This window comes from Ranitomeya variabilis, chromosome 2 (assembly GCF_051348905.1).
Source record: "Ranitomeya variabilis isolate aRanVar5 chromosome 2, aRanVar5.hap1, whole genome shotgun sequence".
Classification (NCBI taxonomy): domain Eukaryota; kingdom Metazoa; phylum Chordata; class Amphibia; order Anura; family Dendrobatidae; genus Ranitomeya; species Ranitomeya variabilis.
The window spans coordinates 954,075,555-954,099,358 of NC_135233.1; the positions used below are offsets into that span (position 1 = coordinate 954,075,555).

Sequence of the window (23,804 nt, forward strand, 5' to 3'; positions counted from 1 at the left end):
AATTTCCACAATGGGGTCACTTGAGGGGGGATTCTGCTCTTCTAGTAATTAGGAGATCTATATAAGGAGTCTAAACTATTCTTGGAAAATCTGTGCTCCAGGAGGCAAATAGCGCTCTGTCCTTGCAGAGTCTCTCCGTATAGCTAAGCAGTACTGTAGAGCGACATATGCGGTATGACCATGTTCAGTAGAAATTGTGGGGCAAATTTAGGAGCCATTTTTATCCACTTTTGTGAAAATGTAAAATCTGGGGCTAAAACTAAATATTGTTGGTAAAAATGTAGTTATTTCTGCTGTTCTGGCATCTCATGAGCTTTCCCAGTGGGTCATGGCACCTGGAAACCATAACAGTAAAATCTGCACTATAGTAGGGCACTCCTTCCCTTCTGAGCTTTGCACTGTGCCTGAAAAAGAATTTCCCAATTACATGTAGGGTATTGGCACATTCAGGAAAAAATGAACCTCAGTTTGTTGTACACATGGCATTCGCTAATTGTTCCAGCAAATTTTGCATTCAAAGTGTCAAATTGCGCTCCTTCCCTTCCAAGCCTTGTCGTGCGCCCAGTGGTTTTCCTCCACATATGGGACATCGGAATGCTCAGGAGAAATTGCATAACAATTTTATGGTCCATTTCTTCCTGTTACCCTTGTGAAAATAAAGAGATTGGGGTCTAAAGTAAGTTATTTGTTAAAAAAAAAAAAAAAAAAGTTAAATGTTAATTTTTTTTTCACATTCCAAAAATTTCTGTGAAGCACCTGAAGGGTTAAAAACTTATTGAATGTGTTTTTGAGCACATTGAGAAGTGAAGTTTTTAGAATGGTGTCACGTTTGGGTATTTTCTATCATATAGGCCCCTCAAATTCACTTAAAATGTGATGTGGTCACTAAAAAAATGGTTTTGTAAATCTTGTTGGAAAAAGGAGAAATTGCTGGTTAACTTTTAACCCTTATAATGTTCTAACAGAAAAAAAATTGTTTAAAATATTGTGCGTATGTAAAATAGACATATGGGAAATGTTGTTTAGTAACTATTTTGTGTGACATCTCTGATTTAAGAGTACCTATAAGAATTCAAAGTTTGAAAATTGCAAAATTTCTGAATTTTGCCAAATTTTAGGTTTTTTTCACATATAAATGCAAGTTATATCGAAAAAATGTTACCACTATCATGAACTACAATATGTCACGAAAAAAACATTAGTTTTAGTGGGATCCGTTGAAGCATTCCAAAGTTATTACCTCAAAGTGACAGTGGTCAGAACTGTAAAAATTGGCCTGGTCATTAACATGCAAACACCTAGGGGGTAAAGGGGTTAACCCCTTAATCCCCAAGGGTGGTTTGCATGTTAATGACCGGGCCAATTTTTACAATTCTGACCACTGTCCCTTTATGAGGTTATAACTCTGGAAAGCTTCCATGGATCCCGGTGATTCTGACACTGTTTTCTCGTGACATATTGTACTTCATGTTGGTGGTAACATTTCCTTGACATTGCTTGAGATTATTTGTGAAAAAAAAAGGAAATTTGGGAAAAATTTCACAATTTTCCAACTTTGAATTTTCATGCCCTTAAATCACAGAGATGTCACACAAAATACTTAATAAGTAACATTTCCCACATGTTTATTTTACATCAGCACAATTATGGAACAATTTTTTGTTAGGGAGTTATAAGGGTTAAAAGTGGACCAGCAATTTCTCATTTTTACAACACCATTTTTTTAGGGACCACATCACATTTGAAGTCACTTTGAGGGGTCTATATGATAGAAAATACCAGTGTGACACATCATTCTACAAACTGCACCCCTCAAGGTGCTCAAAATCACATTCAAGAAGTATATTAACCCCTCAGGTGTTTCACAGGAATTTTTGGAATGTTTAAAAAAAAAAAATGAACATTTAACTTTTTTTTCACAAAAAATTTACTTCAGATTATTATTATTTATTATTATAGCACCATTTATTCCATGGCGCTTCACATGTGAGGAGGGATATACATAATAAAATAGGGATTTTTGTGTACTCACCGTAAAATCCTTTTCTCCAAGCCATTCATTGGGGGACACAGACCGTGGGTGTATGCTGCTGCCACTAGGAGGCTGACACCAAGTGATACAAAAAAGTTAGCTCCTCCCCTGCAGTATACACCCTCCTGCTGGCTCTCAGCTAACCAGTTCGGTGTAAAAGCAGTAGGAGATCAATAACCTATGAGAGTATAGTATGTCAAATTATATATGAGAGTATAGCATGTCAAATTATATATAGCATGTCAAATTATAAAACAAGCACAAACTAATAACAGGGTGGGAGCTGTGTCCCCCAATGAATGGCTCGGAGAAAAGGATTTTACGGTGAGTACACAAAAATCCCTATTTCTCCTTCGCCTCATTGGGGGACACAGACCGCGGGACGTCCCAAAGCAGTCCCTGGGTGGGGACAACATCAGATCAGGCCCTGTGTAACGCTACTTACAAGTGCACCACCGCGGCATGCAGTCCGCCTGCCCAGACTTACGTCTGCGGAAGTCTGGGAATTATAGTGCTTCAAGGATGCATGCGGACTGGATGAACCCGCAAAGCTGACAGACGTGCTTTGCTGACGCCTGGTGTCTAGAACTCAAGAAACCTCGATTGATCAAGTGGAGAGAAAATAGGCTGACGTCCAACACGGAAGGACTTCTGGATGTGAAAAGAATCCACCAGGCTAACATGGCCGAAGAAACGGCTAAGCCCTTCCTCAAAAAACACCAGGAAGTCCAAATGAGGTGTCCATCCTCTCGAAGGACGCCATCCTCGACACGTACCTAATAAGGGCACTCACATTGTCCAGGGTATGGGGAACCCATTCCATTTTGTGGACTGGAGCCGAAAGAGAAGAGAGAAGAACGATGCCCTCGTAACAGTGGAAGTACGATACCACCTTGGTAACAAGGGACGGCGATGGCCTGAGGACAACCTTGCCTTGACGGTAATAAAAAAAAAAGGTCTGAAGGAACAGAGCGGCCAGCTCCAAAGACTCATCTGAATTGACTTGGACAGTGCGGATCTCCCAGGATCACTGGGGCCTTCCTGCTTCCTAAAGACCCTTGGAACTAGTGGAAGAGGCGTGATGGAGCTGGTATCACAGAAGAACCAGAGTATGCACTGCGATGGCTTTTGGATCTCGAGGCCGAACCATGAACTCGAGTACATTGGCGGACGCCATCCAATCTACATCTGGAGTGCTCCAGTGAAGGCAGATATGTTGGAAGACTTCCGGATGAAGTTCCCACTCACTTGAGGCGAGACCCTGGCGGCTGAGGAAAAACTGCCGCCCAGAGTTCTACTCCTGGGATGAGTACTGCCGAGATCACCGAAAGATAGATCTCGGCCCATCAGAAAGTGTGAGGTATGTAGGTCAAGGTGCCTGACTACGGGTACCTGCTAGATGATAGACGTATTGCACAGCCGTGATAATATCCAACTGAATTTGGATGGGGAGACCTGCCAGAGGGCATTGGGCCTGCTGTAGGAGCAGAGGTACCATTGGGATCCCCAGAAAAAAACTGATCGGGAGACTGGATTCCCGAGATAACCAGAGGCCTTGAGCAGTGTGGTGACGCTCCATAGTCCCTAGCAACCATTGAACCTGGAGAAAGGATCTCCCCCGGATGAGAAAAACGCTCAGAGATTACCCTCTAGAAACCTGTTTGACCTGCAGAAAAAAAACAAGCGGAGCGAAGGAAACTGCCTCCATTGCTATTATTCCACCCAAGGATCCTCATAGCAAATCGGATAGAATGAGGGCAGGTACGGACCGGGGCTGAAATTCAGCCCTGTCTTGAGAACCCGCTTCTTTTAATGACGTAGCAGAAGAGATAGCCCACGACCAGACAGGCCGTTCTGGCATTTGCCAGAATTGCTGGATGGTCATTCCAGCCCGGAATGAGGGGATGAGAGACCAAGTGCGGGGGCTCCCTGTTGAAGGACCACGGCCTTGTCTCAAGGGAGGATTCCAACCCTCTGGAGGTGTCCAGGATTATCCTTAAAAAGGATATCTGCAGGGCTGGAAATGAGGAAGACCTGTCTAAGTCTATCCACCAGCCCAGGTGAGGAAGGGTATCGTAAGGTATATATAGACGGGCTCAGCATAATCCTGGAAGAACGGCTGGAAGTCGACCAGATGGGGAGGACGGCCACGCACCCAGAGTGCCAGAGGGACATGACAGCCGCCATGATAATGGCGAACACTCTGGGAGCGGTAGCAAAGCCGAAGGGGCAAGGTCGTGACTTGTGAAGGTAAGCATCCCGAATGTCGATGGATGCCAGAAAACTCCACCTTTTCTCACTGAAGTGATGGGTGAGTGGAAGAACTCCATCCAAAGAAGGAGGACCTTTTTAAGCTTGTTAGAAGTTAGAGATCCAGGATCGGTCTTACCTTTCGGTCCCCTTTTTGGACCCAAGATCCCTTAGATCTAAACTGTCCTGGACAACCCTTCCACTGTTGGTTGGATCTATAGGACACCTGCGATCCTTTGTTCCTACGTGGGGAACACCCCCATCTACTCACCGAATAAGCGACCACTCTGTAAGGGAGTGATGTCAGAGGTTTTTTGAATGCAGAGTATGCTTCCGTTCTCTGATCCATAAAGCCCTTCTGAATGAAATGGCATTTGCTGCAGACAGCGCCGTGCAACTAGCCGCATTCAAAGAGGCGTGCACAACAAAGTTTCCCGCTCAAGAGATTTGCTTGGCCAGCTGTACTGTCACATGAAAGAGAGAGAACTGTTCTGAATCAAACTAATATAGACCAACACTGGAACCATCAGTAACAAAAGCTACATAGACCAAACACCCTGTGGTGAGGTGTATAGCCATTTACATAGGACATTCCTATGTGTTGCGGACACTACTCCAATATTTTCTGTTATTGTGAATCAAAGTAGCTAAGGTCTCCGGCCAGTAGACCGTTGGTCTGGCAACCCGTGCGGGGCTAAGGAAAGGTAAAGCACTGAACTCAAGGCCGCAAGACGGAACGAGTCATTGTCCATGGGATTTTTAAAAGATGATCCATCGGGCAGGGATACTGGTTGGTATACCACAGGAGTTAAGCTGCCAGGTAGCAAAGTGCGCAGCTGCATCCGCCAGGTGAGGAAAAAAACATCTCTTGAGTTGCTGCCGTCATTGAACGTGCACAGATAAAAATCAACCATTCTCTTAACAGGGAGGTGGAGAGGAACTGTCCGCCTCCTCGCATCATCCACTAAATAATGGCGATGCAGAGGGGAGCTGCTCAGACGTCAAAAGGAGGGCATCTGTACATCCATGGAATTCAAGTCCCTGGGTGGACCGGGATGGCATTAGGCCCAGGTGTAGAAAAGTATACGTGGAGATGACACTCCATGTGCTCATTTCATGATGGTGTGAGGAGATCGGTGTCCTTTGAAGGACCCGTCGCCATTAAAACCAGGCATGGCATCTGGTGTTGCTTGAAGAGGCGTCTGCTTCTAGAGCCAAGTCCATTTGCGATTGCTCACGGTGGGGCCGGAACCCTGGACTCCTATGCTGTAAAAAACACCAGTGTTTACCACTGCGCTACCATGGGGCTCGCCAGTGAATCGCTTATCCGGACGCTCGCTGTCCAGGACAATGGAAAATGCAATACTAAGGAGTTTATCTCCATTTGGAGTCCTTGTCAATCCACAGAGATTGGATGATGGTCTAAATAGGTGAATCCAGCTTGTGCTGAGGCTTTGGAGAGTCCAGATCCAAGGTCACCTCCAATTCAGATGCGGAGTCTAGTTCTCAGCAAATCATTGTCGAGGGAGATCAAGAAATGAAGCTCCCGTTTTCTTGACGCCTGTACGTTTCTAGAGTACTTGTGACCCTTGCTAGCCGACGGCCCCCGTGTAGGTGAGGATCCATCTGTATTGGTCCTGCGAGCACTCCGAATCACAGCAGGTTCACATAGGGATACAATTTCTTGGTCAGAGAAGCCATGGATTGCGGCAGTGACGAAGCCCAAAACTGGGATCGGCGGCGGCGGAAGGCTCCTGCACTCGTTTGAACTAGGTACTCTGGGAAAGGTGACCGGCTTTGGGCTGGTTATGTGCCTTTCAGACCAGGGTATGCTGATTTAAGACCAGGGAATGCTGGTCCTGTGCCTTTTAGACCAGTGAATGCTGGTCATGTACCTTTAAGACCAGTGAATACTCGACATGTGCCTTAAAGACCAGGGAATGCTGGTCATGTACCTTCAAGACCAGGAAATGCTGGTCATGTACCTTCAAGACCAGGGAATGCTGGTCATGTACCTATAAGACCAGGGATTGCTGGTTGGGAGCCTTTAAGACTAGCTTAAGGACCAGGGAATACTCTGCATGCTGCTGGAGGTGTGTGGGAGAGCAGGGGGTCGGGGAGGGATGGAGTGGCGTCTCCCTACCCGGTTCCAGAGTCCCCCGTCAGAATTGGATTAGTCTCTCCAGCGCTGAGTACCGCCTGGTCCGATGTAGCAGCCACTTCTGGATGTACACAGCCCGTGTCCGGAAGCGGCAGGAGGATGAATATGGCCGCCGAGAATATTGCTGTGTTCTCGCCCTGAACGAGAAGCGCCTGAACAGGGGGGTGGAGCTATAACGCGCGGCCTAGCATGGGCGGAGGCTCCTGGTTGCGGCCTACACGAACCCGAAGCTGGGGGCTAAATTTTCTGTGCCGGCCGAAATGTATTTATTGGAACAATATATTTTTTTCCTTTATTTAGGAATTTTTTTTAATTTTTTTTTTACACGTGTTAATATATATATATTTTTTTACTTTGTCCCAGGGTACTTTGCAAACCACTGTGTCAGATCAGCGATCTGACAGGCAGTGCAGGAGGCTTGCTGGAGCCTGCTCTCAGCAGGCGCTTGCAAGCCACCTCCCTGCAGGACCCGGAAGGCCCCCCACGGCCATCTTGGATCCGGGGCCTGCAGGGAGGAGGACGGAGGAGACGCTCGGAACAACGTGATAATGTTGTTCCGAGGGTCTCAGGGAAGCGCGCAGGGAGGATGCTTCCCTATGCCACCGGAACGCTGCGATCATGTTTGATCGCAGTGTTCCGGGGGTTAATGTGCCGGGAGCGGTCCGTGACCGCTCCTGGCACATGGTGTAATAATCAGCTGACACCTGGCCGCGATAAGCCGTGCTACCCCCGTGAGAGCGGCTGATCGCCTATGACGTACTATCTGTCCCTGGGAATTAAGTCCGAGGTCACCTCGACGGGATAATACGTCAGATGGCAGAAAGGGGTTAAAGAACACCCATCATTTTCACTATTATTTCATAAAACAATAGTACACATGAAAATGTCAGCCTCCTAGTGGCAAGCAGCATACAACCCATGGTCTGTGTCCCCCAATGGGGTGAAATAAGCAACTTTGTAATATATTAGAGAAATCTCCTTCTTTCTCCACTAGGACTGATCTTTCATTTTCAAAATTCTCAATTCTGGGGTAAAATCTGTATTCAGTGAAGAGAGATTATTACATTACTGAGAGAGGAGATGACAGTTCCTATTCTATGCAGTGGTGAGAGGTAGGAGGAGCGAGGTACAAGCGGCAGAAAGCTTCTTCACCTCCTCCAGTCTATATAGAATCTTATGAGTAACAACTCCAAACTCCTATATCAGCAATGCAAAAGTCTGTCTTCACTGAAGTCAGATTTTAACCATTGAACTGAGGTCCTAGCAAAGAAAGAAGCAGATTTCTCTGATAAGATAGATTACAAATTTGTTTAATTTCCATGTGTACTATGGATTTATTAAATAAAAATGTAAACGACTGTCAAGCTTTAAGGTCACAGGCCAACTAGCTTCTCTATTGAGAAAATTTAAATAAGCCGCTAGTCAGCACATGACTAATTATGCAAATCGCATGTGCAGACTACTCAAAGTGCTTAACCTGTGTATGGGAGGAAGCGGGATGCCAGACTGAATTTCTGCCAAGGGTGCAGGAAAACCTATGTTTTCACCTCTGGGGATAGTGACTGATCGTGTATGACCAGCAGTACTCAGATAATTTAATGGAAATTCACATTGCTATACACTGACCACAAGGTGTGCTATGATCCATGAGTAGATGGCATATTTATTAGTGACTCAAACCCTATAAATATTGATAGCCTATCCTTAGCACAGGCTATTAGGCCACGTGCACACGTTGCGGAAAATGGTGAGGATTTTTCTGGACTGATTTTGGTAAATCCGCAGGTAAACCGCACTGCGGATTACCTGCGGAATTACCGCGATTTTTTTTGTGGATTTTGTGCAGATTCCACCTGCGGTTTTACTCCTGCGGATTCCTATTATGGAGCAGGTGTAAACCGCTGCGGAATCCGCACAAAGAATTGACATGCTGCGGAATAAACAACGCAGCGTTTCCGCGCGTTTTTGTCCGCAGCATTTTGTTTTCCACGGGTGTACATGGCACTGTAAACTCATGGAAAACTGCTGCGAATTGGCAGCGGCCAATCCGCTGCGGATCCGCAGCAAAATCTACAACGTGTGCACATACCCTTAAGGTTAATCAGTTTGATCGTTTACATAGGACTGCGCTGCAATAGCAAAAACAGCTGCTTGTATGCCGGAGTACAAGAGAAGACACTCACTAAGTATTATACATGAAGAGGCAATAGCACATACCCAGAATTTATCAATTTATAGAAGAGGTATAACAAAGATGTAGCAATGGTAAATGTTATTGTGCCATAAAGTGAATATTAATTCACTTAGAAAAATGGCGAGTTCGCAGATTTAGATCTCGGCTTCAGGAAAATGGCTGCCGCGATCTCCATCTGCGCACGCGCGGCCTCCCGCAGCCATTTTCCTGAAGCCCCGGGAAGCAGAGCACTCATCTGCGCACGCGCGGCCTCAGGAAGATGGCCGCCGCCACCACCGATAACAACATGATTCACCCGGCTCTGCTGCTTACCAGGTTGCTGCATCACCTCACCGGTGAAAGGGACCCCGTTCACCCCATACCGCTCACTGCGCCTCCTCATGCCCGCACCTCTGCCGCCGCCACACCACTGCCGGTAAGCCTGTATTAACCTGGCTCCGCTGCGTCACCTCACCTGTGGAAGGGACCCTGCTTACGCCATACCGCTCATTATCCCCGCACCTCTGCCGTCGCCACACCACTGCTGCAACCCTCCCATGGACACCAGGCCGTGCCGTCGCAAACCTAAGCAGGAAGGGACCCTGCTCAGGTGCACGCCGTACCGCATCACCCCACCTCTGCCAACACCATGCCTCCTGTGACCCTGCTCTGCCACCGCCAGCCCTCAGGTAACATATTGTAAATTTGGACAATAAGACGGACCCCTATCTTATAAAAAAATCTTTTTTTCTGCAATTTTCACCCCAAATTTGGGGTGCGTCTTATAGTCCGAAAAATACGGTAATCACTTCTAGAAATGCTCTTGTATGCAGATATTTCTTATATCAGATAATATGAATAAATATATACATACACACACAACTTTATTTTTTAAGGTTATAAAACATGCAAAATTGCATACTTAATACAGATTAAACACATGCAACATACAAACCACTCTGGACATGCATGGCCAACTTATTGGAGCCATGGCACATGCACCATTCAACACAATTTATGCTGGACATACACATTCTGCATGCTCTAACAGGTAAAATGTAATATTAATTGACAGGATAACGCCTGTACTGTACCATAACATAGTGCATAACGGTCTCCTCAATAGTGCAGAGGTGCGCATGTTCAACCTCTGCTACATTCATTGTTTATGAGACTGCCAGAGAAAACAGAACACAGCACTATTACCAGCAGTACCATAGACAATAAATGGAGCAGAGGATGAGCATGCACAGCATTCAAGATGTGGCTCTTCAGAAGCCAGTTCTGAGATCTTGAAATCCATTCTCTGGACCATTGGGGGTCTGACTGCTAGTATATGGGCTGACTTTCGATTCTGTGAGTTACCTCTTAAGTATAAATTTGCGCAAGACCAACACACTATATTGGGTGGAAGTGAGAAAAAGTCTAACCTTCATAGGTATGAAGAGTGAGCGGGGTGAATGGTTGAGGGCACCCAAGTGTCCTTTTTGAGATCCTCCTGTAGATAATTCAGAGGGGTGAGAGCCATGGAGATTGATGGCTGGTTGCGGTTTAACAACTGCTGTCAACTTTTGCATACCATTTTCTGTACGAATACCATGAGAAAGGTTGATTAAGGCACTTGTTGGCACACGGTAGCCTCTTGACTGGGAACATCTAAGAAAACAAATTGAGGAAATGTATTTAGCTTGCTTTGCTTTTGTAGTAATTTTCCTAGAGGAATTAGCAGAATAAACATGTTTTCATGGCAGTACCTTATATGCAAGCCACCAGGGAACTCCTCATCAAACAATACTTCAAGCAAGACATCAGCATCTCTCTCCGCTGCAAGTACATGAACAGTGTCAGGAATATTGCTTCATCTTATGCCAAAATCAGTATGTGTGGTCTCGAGAACAAGTGGTTTCCCCTTAATGGGAGTTAAGTTTGTCAGATTGGATTTGCACTTTAGAAATCATAGACATAAAGGGGACTGAGCAAGATTAACTGCAGCTCTAAAGAGGCTAAGCAATCCTCGGGTTTGAAAAGATTTCCATTACCTCCTTTAATCCCAATGACTGTGCCTCTGAGACCCAATGGGACAGAAAAGCTCTCCCGCACGTTGACAACACGGTCAAAAAGCCGGAACTCTGCATCTCTGTCTGGAACAACTCCAAACTGCTGTTCAAGAGGCTGAGAGAGAAGCAAGAATACAATTATATATGACAAGTGGAAGGTCATTAATTACAGACCGTTTAAAAGTGAAAAAGGCAAAAATTACAGGGGAAAAAAACCCGTCCAACAATGCCGGTCTGTTATCCAGGAACCTGGGAAAGCTGTGTGACAGCCACTGTAGGTGCTATAGAGGTTGTTCAGCTCCTTTTTTCCACCAAAAGCTTATGTCTAATAACGGGTAATGTTCACATTAGACTCCCCCACTAGCCTGTGATTGCACAGATCACCACCATGGTGGTCATACATAACCCGATCAGCAGAGACAGGTGCACAAACCGGTGGAGATTTGGAACGAAGGAGGGATTAATCAAGGTGATGTATTATATAGCACTTTATGCTTTACGAAAATGATAGCACATGGGCTGTACGGCCCCTTTAAAAAGTAGTTATCCCAATTTTCTTTTTTTTTTTTTTTTTTAAAAGCATCCTTTTTCCAAAAACAGCTCCAATTTTGCCCCCAAGCTATATACTGCAGATCCTAAAGTGAATGATCTGAAAACCCCCCAGAAAAATCACAAAAGGGGTATAGTTGCTGGGAGACAAGCAAATACTTTTTCTAACAGCGTCAATGGAGGTCATTTCAATTTTAGGCATATGCACAGTAGCGAATAAAAGTAAAGGACAACTGTACTTTCAAGTGTACATGAGGAATAGCACAATTTCTGGCCATTGCATTCTAATCAGTTTTTCCCTTTGCAGGCTCTATCTCTGGAAGGAGACTAGCTGCTATGAAGCCTATCACACAAACCCAAAAGGAGCAATTCCTGCTCCTCATTCCTTAGCTAGAACAGAAACAGAACCACAGCTGAATGGAGGACATTATGCTGCAGTACTGAACAGTAGGAAAAACCAACCACCTAAAGCCAGGAAACCAATCCCAGAAAAAGGAAAACAAAGCAGGGAATATGTATAATTATATATAAATCTTTATTGATGGTGATACAAATAATTTAAAAAGTGCACATGTTGGATAAAATAATTAAAGTAAAATTCCCAAACAATTATATATAATAGCCAATAGGCCTACGGTGTACCATAAGTAATAAAACAATTGTATAGTAATATCATATATATGTCTCCCAAATTATACGTATAAATCGTGAAAATGAATAAAATTAAAAATGATATATATTAACCCATAATAGGGTAAGAAGGAGAAAGTGCCAATAGTGAAAAAAGTGCAATCGTGCAATATAAATCACTCGCAAATCTATCAAGTGCACTACACAAAAAAAGCAATAAAGTGGCCAGTATGAAATGTGGAGGACATATACCTTATGGAATCACCGTATCACCCCCTGACGAAGGATCGTGTATCCGAAACGCGCGTCGGGGTGCGCTTTGTTGGATACGGTGATTCCATAAGGTATATGTCCTCCACATTTCATACTGGCCACTTTATTGCTTTTTTTGTGTAGTGCACTTGATAGATTTGCGAGTGATTTATATTGCACGATTGCACTTTTTTCACTATTGGCACTTTCTCCTTCTTACCCTATTATGGGTTAATATATATCATTTTTAATTTTATTCATTTTCACGATTTATACGTATAATTTGGGAGACATATATATGATATTACTATACAATTGTTTTATTACTTATGGTACACCGTAGGCCTATTGGCTATTATATATAATTGTTTGGGAATTTTACTTTAATTATTTTATCCAACATGTGCACTTTTTAAATTATTTGTATCACCATCAATAAAGATTTATATATAATTATACATATTCCCTGCTTTGTTTTCCTTTTTCTGGGATTGGTTTCCTGGCTTTAGGTGGTTGGTTTTTCCTCATGGCATGAGTGGTTTCCACTCACTTTTTTTGTTGTTATCACTGGGGTCATTATAAATTATTAATAATTAAGTCTATATTATTATTTTTCTTTTACCCCCGTTGTGGTTTCAATTTTCTTAACAAGAGTACTGAACAGTGTACATATGAATCCAGCGCAGGGGGTGAGGCAACAGATTTTATAGGAGGCTCAGCACCATCTTTTTGTGTCTCTCCATGCTTGGTTTCTCAGTCTCTTTCCCTCTATATGGAGTACAGTAATAGGATCTGACATTTCAGTGTTCTGGCAGTCAGTCTTCAGCAAGACAAATTTGAGCTGTTTTTTTCTTTCTAACAGTGTATGGTGAGTTCAAGATGCAGTGAAAAACTGGCTCATAAGTGGAGAAAGAAGCACATTTTTCTGATAATATATTATGCACTCTCATATTGGCTTGTATTACTGATTTATGCACAGTTTGTTAAGTACAGGTCTAACTTCATGTCAGTTGCAAACAACATTTGTACTCTACTGAATTACTTATTGCAGTAAAAGTTTCCTATAAAAAGGAACATGTAACCGTACTTAATTCTTGAAGAGAAACATACCCGAAACAGTAAGTGTGGTTTCACAGTCACGCGCACCTTCTTACTGCTCTTCTTGGTCTGTAGAGAACACATATATTAACTGGGCAGAAAATGATATATGCAATTTTGACATGTAGAAAAGCAATAATAATAATTAGAATTTGTGACATACTGTACACTGTAAGGATGGTATACCATGCAATGAAGCAAAGGAAAGTATTCAACTAATGAAGATGATAAAAAGTATCAAGCAAAAGAAACTGTGGGACATAACCCTTCATCTGTACCATGCTAACCTTACACTTTGTAACCTCCTCTTCAATTTTTTCCACGATAGCGATATCCAAAATCTGTAAATCGCAGGAGGAGCGTGCCAACATGCTAATAGGATGGGCTCGGAGCCAGGAAACAATCTCTTGAACTTTCTCCGCACTGCACACAAGAGAACATAAACTGTGTCACAACAGAAAAGAAAAAGTCAGCATCACGGCAGCTATAACGACCATGACAGTTTTACCCGTTAGCATCCTCTCCTGGCCAGATGTCATCTTCATAGAACACATCATCTTGGCTGTTCTTTGAAATATATGTGAACAGCTCAGGATACCTGTAGAAGAGAAAGAAATGCGCATTAATTCTGGATTCACATCTCATAGTCGCTAAAAATTAGATTATAAGCTAGTGAGCAGCAGGATCCACACTCCTGTTGGGATCGGATTTATGTGTTACTCTATAATGTCTTTATTGTCTGTACAAGTCCCCTCTGACATGTAAAGCGCTGCAGAATATGTTGGAGCTATAAAAATAGGGATTTTTGTGTACTAACCGTAAAATCCTTTTCTCCGAGCCAATCATTGGGGGACGCAGGACCATGGGTGTTATGCTGCTGCCACTAGGAGGCACTAAGTGAATATAGAAAGATTAACTTCTCCTCTGCAGTATACACCCCTTCACTGGCCAGTATTCATCCAGTTCGGTAGTAAAGCAGTAGGAGTATTAAACGAAAGACAATAAAACTATGTCAAAACCAAAGTAGTAACAACAAGCCAAAGGGCTAACAGGGTGGGTGCTGTGTCCCCCAATGATTGGCTAGGAGAAAAGGATTTTACGGTGAGTACACAAAAATCCATTTCTCCTATGCCTCATTGGGGGACACAGGACCATGGGACGTCCTAAAGCAGTCCCTGGGTGGGGAGCAACATAGCTGCTAATACCCCATGTACCACTGGCTTACAGCTAAGGTACCGCCGACTGCAGAATGCGCCTGCCAAGGGCAGCGTCTGCAGAGGATAGAGAATGAATGTGGTAGTGTTTTGTAAAAGTATGCAAGCTGGACCAGGTCGCAGCTTTGCAGACCTGTTGTGCTGACGCCTGGTGCCGAATGGCCCAAGAGACGCCCACCGACCGAGTAGAATGGGCCTTAATCCCTGCTGGGATAGCAACACCCCTGACAAGATAGGATTCTTGAATAGCCGATCAAATACATTTGGCTAGAGTAGCCTTGGAAGCGGGAGAGCCCTTCCTTTGTCCCTCTGGAAGTACGAATAGGACATCCGACTTGCGGAAGGGAGCCGTCCGTGAGATGTACCGTCGAAGGGCCCTAACCACATCAAGAGTGTGCAGAGCTTTCTCAACGCGATGGACTGGTGCCGGACAGAATGAAGGCAGAATAATCTCCTCATTGAGGTGGAAGGAGGAAAAGAAGGAGAAGTCCTCAAGACTGCCTTATCTGGGTGAAAGATCAGAAACGGGGGTCGGCAGGAAAAAGCCACCAACTCCGAGACACGCCTGATTGACGTAATAGCCACTAGAAAAGCTACCTTCCAGGAAAGGAAGGTCAGAGAGACGTCCTGCAGTGGTTCGAATGGGGGGCCTCCTGAAGAGCTCCAAGGACCAAATTAAAATTCCATGGATCCAAAGGCATTTTGTAGGGAGGTGCCACACGGGAAACTCCCTAAATGAACGTCTTAACTGGTAATCTGGTGGCAATTTTTCATTGGAACAGGACTGACAATGCTGACACCTGTCCTTTGAGAGAGCCAAGTACGAGACGCAACCCTAGGCCTGATTAGAGAAATTTCAATATGGAAGGAATGGCGAATACCAGAGGAGATCGTCCATGGGCGTTGTACCATGCGAAAAAGATTTGCGGTAAATGCGCGTGGACATGGGTTTCCTAGCCTTGATCATGGTGGATACCTTGGGGGAGAATCCAGCTTGGCCTAGAATCCAGGATTCAACGGCCACACCGTCAAAGACAGGGCACCGGAGTTCTGGTGGTAAATCGGGCCCTGTGAGAGAAGATCCATGCGATCTGTAAGCCGCCAGGGGACGTCGGTGACCAGCTGAACCAGTCCCGCGTACCATGCCCCAACGGCCAGTCCGGCGCCACTAGGATCACTGGTCCCCCCCGCTCTGCTCTTCTTGATGACCCTCGGTAGCAGGGGAAGAGGAGGAAAAATGTACCGGAGGCGGAATTGATGCCACGGCAGGACCAGGGCATCAGCCCCGACGGTATGTGGGTCGAGCAATCGGGCAATGAACTGTGGGACCTTGTTGTTTAGCCTGCAAGCCATGAGGTCCACGTCCGGGGTCCCCCAGCAATGACAAATCTGCTGGAAAACTTTCAGGTGGAGGGACCACTCGCCCGAGGCAAGACCCTGGCGACTGAGGAAGTCCGCCGCCCAATTTTCCACACCTGGTATGTGGATCGCCGAGATGGGCGAATGGTTGCTCCCGGCCCAACGGAGAATGTAGGTCACTTCGAGCATGGCCGTCTTGCTGCGGGTTCCCCCTTGACGGTTGATGTACGCCACCGCTGTGGCATTGTCGGACTGGATTCTGATGGGATGACCTGCCAGGAGATGGTGAAAGCTGAGTAACGCTAGTCTGATCGCTCGTATTTGCAGGATATTGATAGGGAGACGCGACTCTCGAGTGGACCACCGCCCCTGTGATGTGTGGTGGTTGAAAACTGCACCCCAACCCAAGAGGCTGGCATCGGTGGTCACCACCATCAACGCACTGGGAGAAAGGACTTTCCTTGGTTCAGGGAGGACTTCAGCGTCTGCAACCTGAGGGCCTGCCTGACCTGTGGAGACAGACTGAAAGGACGGTCGAGAGAGAACGGGTTCCCGTTCCATGCTGACAGCAGCGCATGTTGTATGGGACGGAGGTGGAATTGCAAGAACGGAACCGCTTCTATGGCTGCTACCATCTTCCCGAGAATGTGCATGCAGTAACGAATGGAGTAGGAGACTGGATGGGAGAGACTCCGTGCTCCCTGCTGCAAGGCCAAGGCCTTGTCTGGAGGGAGAATGACCAGGCTGCGGGAAGTGTCCAGTGTCATTCCAAGAAAGGAAATTCGCTGACCGGGATCGGAGATTTTTAGAAGTTTATCTTCCAACCCAGGCGAGAAAGAGTATCCACAGTGAGATCGACGGACTCCGCGCAGGCTGGATATGACGGGCCTTTTATCAGTAGATTGTCCAGGTACAGAAGTACCACCACTCCCCGAGCATGAAGAATGGCCATGGCGGCAGCCATGACCTTGGTGAAGACTCTGGGAGCGGTGGCGAGGCCGAAGGGTAAGGCCACAAACTGGAAGTGTGCTGTTCCATGTAAGTTATGTTCTTCAGTTTCATGTATGTTGTTATATTTTACTCTGCTGCCACCCAATGGCCTTTTTCCGTATGGCAGCTTGTCATTCACTAATTCCTGTGGCATGTCTTTCACTTCCGGTTCAGGGGTCAAGTCTTCTCTTCCTCTGGCAGCCATTTCATTTTCAGTTTACTTGCTGTTGTGAGAGGACACGCTTTAACCGGGCTTAGGAAGGCATCAGTCTTTCGACCTTTTGTTGCGCACACTTGCAGTCATACTTGGTGCTACATCTTACTGTACCTTGTCTACACCTGCATTTCCAGAGAAAGTACTGTATTACCAGTGATCAGCTGTAATGTCCAGATTTCCAAATAAACAAGTCTGGATTGCATAATCCCTGGTGTGCATCATCCCTTCGGACGCTGAGCAGCATCGCTCCTGTCTGCCCTATAGCGAGAAAATACTGAAGGTAAGTTTCTTTCTCTCATAACCCTTATTAGTCAACGACACCTCCATTCGCCTCATGTGGGAACAGAACAGTCGAAAGACTGCCTTGAAGCCCGGCCAGAATCATCCTTATATCCCTATCCATGTGCCCACACTCTGCCTGCTCACATACTGCAGCCCTGCTCTGCTAAGAAAACTCCTGCAGCATCAGCTCAGACCGCATTGTGCATAAAGACTCTCTGTATATCATACCACATCGCTGCAAATTGTCGGACTGCAGAACCCATCATCAGGGGGTCACAACTAAGCTGCATCGCGATTTCCAGCCCCCAATTCAAAAGTTCAGTTTCTTAAAGAGACAGCGCACCTTAAATCAAAATGGCCGAAAAGGACCTTACGCAGTTCCCCAATGCTGAAACAGAGCAAATACAACCCGATACTGTCCATTATGAAGACCGGGAAGCAGAGCCCGCTTCCTCAGCAGACCCAGATGCACGACCAGTACACTCTATCAAGCCAACATTAAAGGTAATCGAGAATTACCATTCCACAAGGGATGAGTTCAATAACAACCTGGATGACCTAAGGGAACGAGTTGCCTCCCTCATGTCAAGCGTCCAATGCCACAAAGATGATGCAGCGAGTTTACAGGACACTGTAAGACAGCTAGATACGGCCCACGGCAGATACAAGAGACTGTCCTCACAGTATGCCGCCTTCCTAAAAGACTCTAAAATCGACGAAGCCCTATCAGAGTTAAGCAAGGCAGATTCAACAGACAGAGAAAGGGACGCCGCCATGCAAGACGCCAAAGATAAAGCGGAGCTTCGTATCGCCCATCTGCAAGAAACTAGATCGCACAGGTCAGCCTCGTCTAAACACTCTGTTCGGTCATACAAATCATCCTGCTCAAGAACTTCAGCCCTCAGCGACAGAATTCTAGAGGCCTGTTTAAATGCAGAGCGGTGCAAACTAAGACGTTCCTACACAGAAAAGAAAGCTGAAGCAGAAGTCAAGAAAGTAGAGGCAGAAGCAGAATCCAGGAAGGCAGAGTCAGAAGTCAAGAAAGTAGAGGCAGAAGCAGAAGCGAAGAAAGCAGAAGCGAAGAAAGCAGAAGCTCAAGCAAGGATTCTTCAAACAGAAATGGAGGAAGAAATCGCATTAGCCGAAGTAAAAATACTCGAGCAAGCATTGAAGCAAAACCTCGACACGATTTGCCTGCCACCACAGGAAGACGACGACCAAGCTGTTCGTACCAGCTACTACGTGCAGAAACAGATACCTGCAGCACACACCTTCCCCAGTGACATTCAACCCAACATTGCGGAAAAGTCCAAGTCAGCCCAACCTATGATGCCAGTATCGCCCACAGCCCCTACAGAGACCCAAGACCAATGCCGTGATGCACCCCCTCAGGAGCAGTCATCACCGCAAGACGACCGCAAGGCACACTCCAGCCTGCCTCCACAGTTCAAGCAGCAGTCATCGGAATCTCCAGAGGTTAAGCCACAGCTCAACCCTTCCGCAACATCATCCTACCCGGGAACAATTCACCCTTCCACACCACACAGCTTATACGCCCGAGGGGCACCACAAGCTAATACGGTAACAAGGAGTGAAGTATCAGACATATCCGAGTTTGCCAGGTTCATGGTGAGCAGAGAGCTAATCAGCACTAGCCTCTCAAAATTCGATGACCGTGCAGAGAACTACAGAGCCTGGAAAGCAACCTTTGAGGCCGCCATTGCTGATCTCAACCTATCCGCGGAGCAGGAGCTCGAACTCATGGCAAAATGGCTGGGTCCTGAATCCACAAATCGTATTAAGAGTCTTAGGACCGTCTATGTGGGGCAAGCTGAAGCAGGTCTCGTAGCTGCCTGGCAGAGACTCGAAATAACCTATGGTAGCGCTGAAGCCATAGAAAAGTACCTATTCAAGAGACTGCAGAACGTTCCATGGATCAACCTTAAGGAAGCCCACAAGCTTCTGGACTTAAGTGATCTGCTTATAGAGCTAGAGCTTGCTAAAAAGAGACCCTCGTCTGTCTGGACTGTGCTACCTGGACACCCATGGGGTGAAACCAATCGTCTCAAAGCTGCCACATAGTCTGCAAGAGAAGTGGGCAGTGTGAGTCTCCAGGTATAAAAGGTCACATGATGTCACCTTTCCTCCGTTCATTCAGTTCTGCAAGTTCATGGACGAACAGGCCCAAATGAGGAACGATCCTAGCCTCGACTTCCTGGAGTCTAACATTGCAGCTCCGGCAACACCTTCATCAAGGTATGAAAGCATCATACATAGACGCAAGGACTCGAGGAACAGTGTAAGCGTCAGAAAGACTAACCTGCCATCACCTGCAGTACCTGCCGATAAGCAGTACACTATTCCGTCGAGGGATAAGTCTTTCAATCGTGAGTGTTTAATTCACAAAAGACCACACTCACTGAACAAATGTAGAGGCTTCAGGTCCAAAACCATGCATGAGCACAAGAAAATCCTCAGCGAACTTGGGGTATGTTTCAAGTGCTGCGCTTTATCAGAACACATGGCCAAGGACTGTAAATCTGCCATTAAGTGTGAAGAGGGTCACAGCGACAGACACCAATCAGCCTTGCACCCAGCCTCAGCCACCAGCGATCCAGCAGTCGCAGTTACCTCTAGTCCCGCTACAAGCCATGGCGGGGAGCCACAGAATCACTCCAACTCCACCACAGCTATTTCCTGCTCATGCTCAGAGGTATGTGGGGAGAATCAAAGTGCTAAATGCTGTGCCAGGATATGCCTAATCAGAGTCTATCCAGAAGGGCAACCAGAGAAGGCAGTAAAAATGTATGCCATCAATGATGAACAGAGCAATCGATCCCTAGCTGGATCTAAGTTCTTTGAAGCCTTTAGAATCAAGGGACCAACAACGCCCTACACTCTGAATACTTGCTCGGGGCGCATAGAGACTAGCGGCAGAAGAGCACAAGGTTTCATTGCTTCTCCTTTCAATGGAAACGTAGTAATACCCCTACCTACACTAATCGAATGCGATCAAATACCAGTCCAAAGGGATGAGATCCCTACCCCAGAAGCTGCTTTCCACCAGCCACACTTAAGGCACCTAGCCAGCGTTATCCCACCTTTGGACACAGATGCTGAAATCCTACTTCTACTTGGCAGAGATAATTTAAGGATACATAAGGTCACCAACAGTGTAATGGTCCTGACTACGCCCCCTATGCCCAGAGACTTGACTTGGGGTAGGTAGTCATAGGAAATATATGCTTGGACCGAACAGGAGTCCATTCCTTTAAGACCTACGTACGCCGGGACGGGCGCACTACTTTCTGCAAACCATGTCCTCATCACTATGAGGTGAAGGAAAAGCTTCCAGACTCTGTACAGCTGCCTGATGTTATCCCTTCTCCCTACGCAGACGACTTGGGAAGATCAGTGTTTCGTACCACTAAGGATGACAACAAAGTAGGCCAGTCTATGGAAGATAAGGAATTTGTCAGGATATTGGACAATGAGTTCCTTAATGACGAGACTAATCACTGGGTTTTTCCCCTACCCTTCCGAGCTACCAGGGTAAGGCTCCCGAACAATCGTGAACAAGCCTTGTCCAGATTCAACTCTCTTCAGCGCACACTAAGCAATAAACCGGAGATGAAAGAACACATCGCCTCCCTTAAAGGAAAACGAGGAGTGCTGGTACCTACCCTCATTTGGAGTATATCACCCGAGGAAACCTAAACAAATTAGAGTAGTCTTTGGTTCAAGCGCCAAACATCAAGGCGTATCTCAATGATGTCCTCCTCACGGGTCCTAATCTGACAAACAACCTAGTAGGAGTGTTGGTGAGGTTCAGGAAAGAGCCCATTGCCATCACCGCCGACATTGAACAGATGCTCCACTGTTTCATAGTCAGAGAGGACCACAGGAATTTCCTCAGGTTCCTGTGGTACAAGGACAATGACCCCAGCAAAGAGATGGTGGAGTATCGCATGTGGGTGCACATATTCGGGAACAGCCCTTCACCCGCAGTGGCAACATATGGCTGTGGAGAACCGCACTAGAAGGAGAGTCCGAGTATGGAACAGACGCCAGAGACATTGTAGAGAAAGACTTCTACGTAGATGATGGACTAAAATCTCTACCCACAGAAGAAGCGGCAATCGACCTACTTAAAAGGACCCAACATATGTTGTACCGAGCTAAGCTTAGACTGCACAAAATTGCTTCAAACAGCCTGGCTGTCATGAGGCCTTTGAGTCAAGTGACCACGCACCTGGATTCAAGGACATAGACCTACGACCAGCTCGTCCGCATGTGCAGAGAAGCTTAGGCCTGAGGTGGAACCTGTCAGCCGACGCCTTCGGTTTCCAAATCAACTGTGCAGACAAACCATTCACTAAACGTGGTGTCCTGTCAGTGGTAAATAGCCTATATGACCCACTGGGATTTGTAGCACCAATTACCATACAAGGTAAATCCCTTCTGAGACAGCTTTCCAAAACCGTCAAGGACTGGGATGCCCCACTACCTCCTGATAAGGAACCAAAATGGGAAACCTGGAAGCAGTCCTTGTGTGCCTTGGATAAAATCCATATACCGAGATGCTACGCTGGAATCTCACTTGCTGCTAGCACTAGGACGGAACTCCATGTGTTCTCGGATGCATCCACGGAGGCCATTGCAGCTGTTGTATACCTGAAGGTGACGGGATCCGACAATCAAGATCATGTTGGTTTCGTTTTCGGCAAGGCTAAGTTGGCTCCCAAGCCTGATCACACTATTCCCAGGTTTGAACTCTGTGGGACCGTGCTTGCATTAGAACTTGCAGACTTTATTCAGCATGAGCTGGACACTGACATAGATGACCTACAATACTACAATGACAGTAAAGTTGTCTTAGGTTACATCTACAACCAAACAAGGAGCTTCTACGTGTACGTCAGTAACCGCATTGAGAGAATAAGAAGGTCTTCCAAACCTGAACAGTGGCACTATATCCCATCTGAACTTAATCCAGCCGACCATGCCACTAGACCCATGTCTATAAATTCTTTTGCTAACTGTTGGCTTTCAGGTCCAAAGTTTCTGCTGGAACAGAAGGGAAGTGAGTGTTTCCAGGAAGTCTTCAGCATCCAGGATCTGGATGATGATCCAGAAGTCCGCTCCGAGGTCAGTGCTCTGGCCATGAACGCTAAACCAACCTCCACCCTCGGTTGCCAGCGCTTCGAACGCTTCTCCAATTGGATGAAACTCGTTAAGACTATGGCAAGGTTAGTCCACATTGCGAGATCTTATCACAATTCACATGGAGACAAAGACTGTCATGGTTGGCACATCTGCCAAAAACCACTCTCTGCTAAGGACATTTCTCACTGCGAGTCCCTTATAATAATTTATGTCCAGCAGAGTGTATTCCGTACCGAATGGGAATGCTTATACCACAAACAGCAGATCCCTCTGAAAAGCCCCATTGCCCATTTGAATCCACTAATGGACAGCTTTGGTTTGCTGAAAGTCGGTGGTCGATTAAATCGAGCCAAGCTAGAGTTTTCAGAGCAACATCCTTACATCATTCCCAGTAGACATCACATCACCGATCTGATTCGGCACTTTCATGAAAAAAATCGAACACCAAGGCAGGCAGATCACAGAGGGCAAGTTACGGTATGCAGGACTTTGGATCATAGGCATGAAAAGACGTGTAGCGGGATCAATACATCGCTGTGTGCAATGTCGCAAAACTAGAGGAAAACAAGGGCATCAACAAATGGCCGACCTACCCTTCGACAGACTGAGTGCCGAACCGAATTTCACATACGTTGGTCTAAACGTCTTTGGGCCATGGATGGTATCTGCATGCAGGACTCGAGGAGTTCATGCCAACAGCAAACGTTGGGCCGTACTATTCACTTGCATGAGCGTCCGTGCCGTTCACATAGAAGTGATAGAATCTATGGACACATCCAGCCTGATTAACGCTCTTCGGCGGTTTCTAGCGATCGAGGACCAGCGAAACTGTTAAGGTCTGACAGCGGAATCAACTTCATCGGCGCATGTCGAGAGCTGGATATTGACATCAAGCCAATTCAGGATCAACTGGCAGAGAGGTTGCACCTGGATCTTCAATCCTCCGCATAGTTCTCACATGGGAGGTTCCTGGGAAAGGATGATCGGGATCTCACGCAACATCTTGAACTCTATGTTTATGGACATGAACTCTTCAAGACTTACGCATGAGACCTTGGATACTCTTCTGGCTGAAGTTTCTGCCATAATCAACAAGACCCCTTGTCCCAGTGTCAATGGAACCTGAAATGCCAACCAGTCTTACGCCGGCTACTATTCTTACCCCCCCAAAAAATAAAAATCGGGAAACCGCTAACAGTCAGTGGAGAGTTTACTCACTCAAATTCCTACCAGACGCAGGAAATGTGTACAGTACCTCACCAATTATTTCTGGAACCAGTGGAGAAAGGAGTATCTCGTGGTTCTGCAAGGTAAAAGAAAATGGCGACAGAGTAAACCGAACTTGAAAGAAGGAGATATCGTGTTAATGAAGGA

At 46.1% G+C, this 23,804-nt stretch overlaps 1 protein-coding gene across 2 annotated transcripts in view; it reads right to left on the bottom strand.

The window, feature by feature from the left end:
- Positions 1-23,804, bottom strand: part of XRN1 (5'-3' exoribonuclease 1) — a 175,547-nt gene that overhangs the window by 47,061 nt on the left and 104,682 nt on the right. Inside the window, exons 26-32 of one of the 2 annotated variants that reach the window (XM_077290791.1) lie at positions 13,711-13,800; positions 13,490-13,625; positions 13,215-13,271; positions 10,656-10,788; positions 10,371-10,440; positions 10,196-10,272; positions 10,047-10,114 (exon numbers count right to left, since the gene is read on the bottom strand). In XM_077290791.1, the coding sequence (XP_077146906.1) occupies positions 10,047-10,114; positions 10,196-10,272; positions 10,371-10,440; positions 10,656-10,788; positions 13,215-13,271; positions 13,490-13,625; positions 13,711-13,800 (631 nt within the window). Of the gene's footprint in view, positions 1-10,046; positions 10,273-10,370; positions 10,441-10,655; positions 10,789-13,214; positions 13,272-13,489; positions 13,626-13,710; positions 13,801-23,804 lie in introns of both variants that reach the window. The other variant, XM_077290790.1, reaches the window with a different exon arrangement.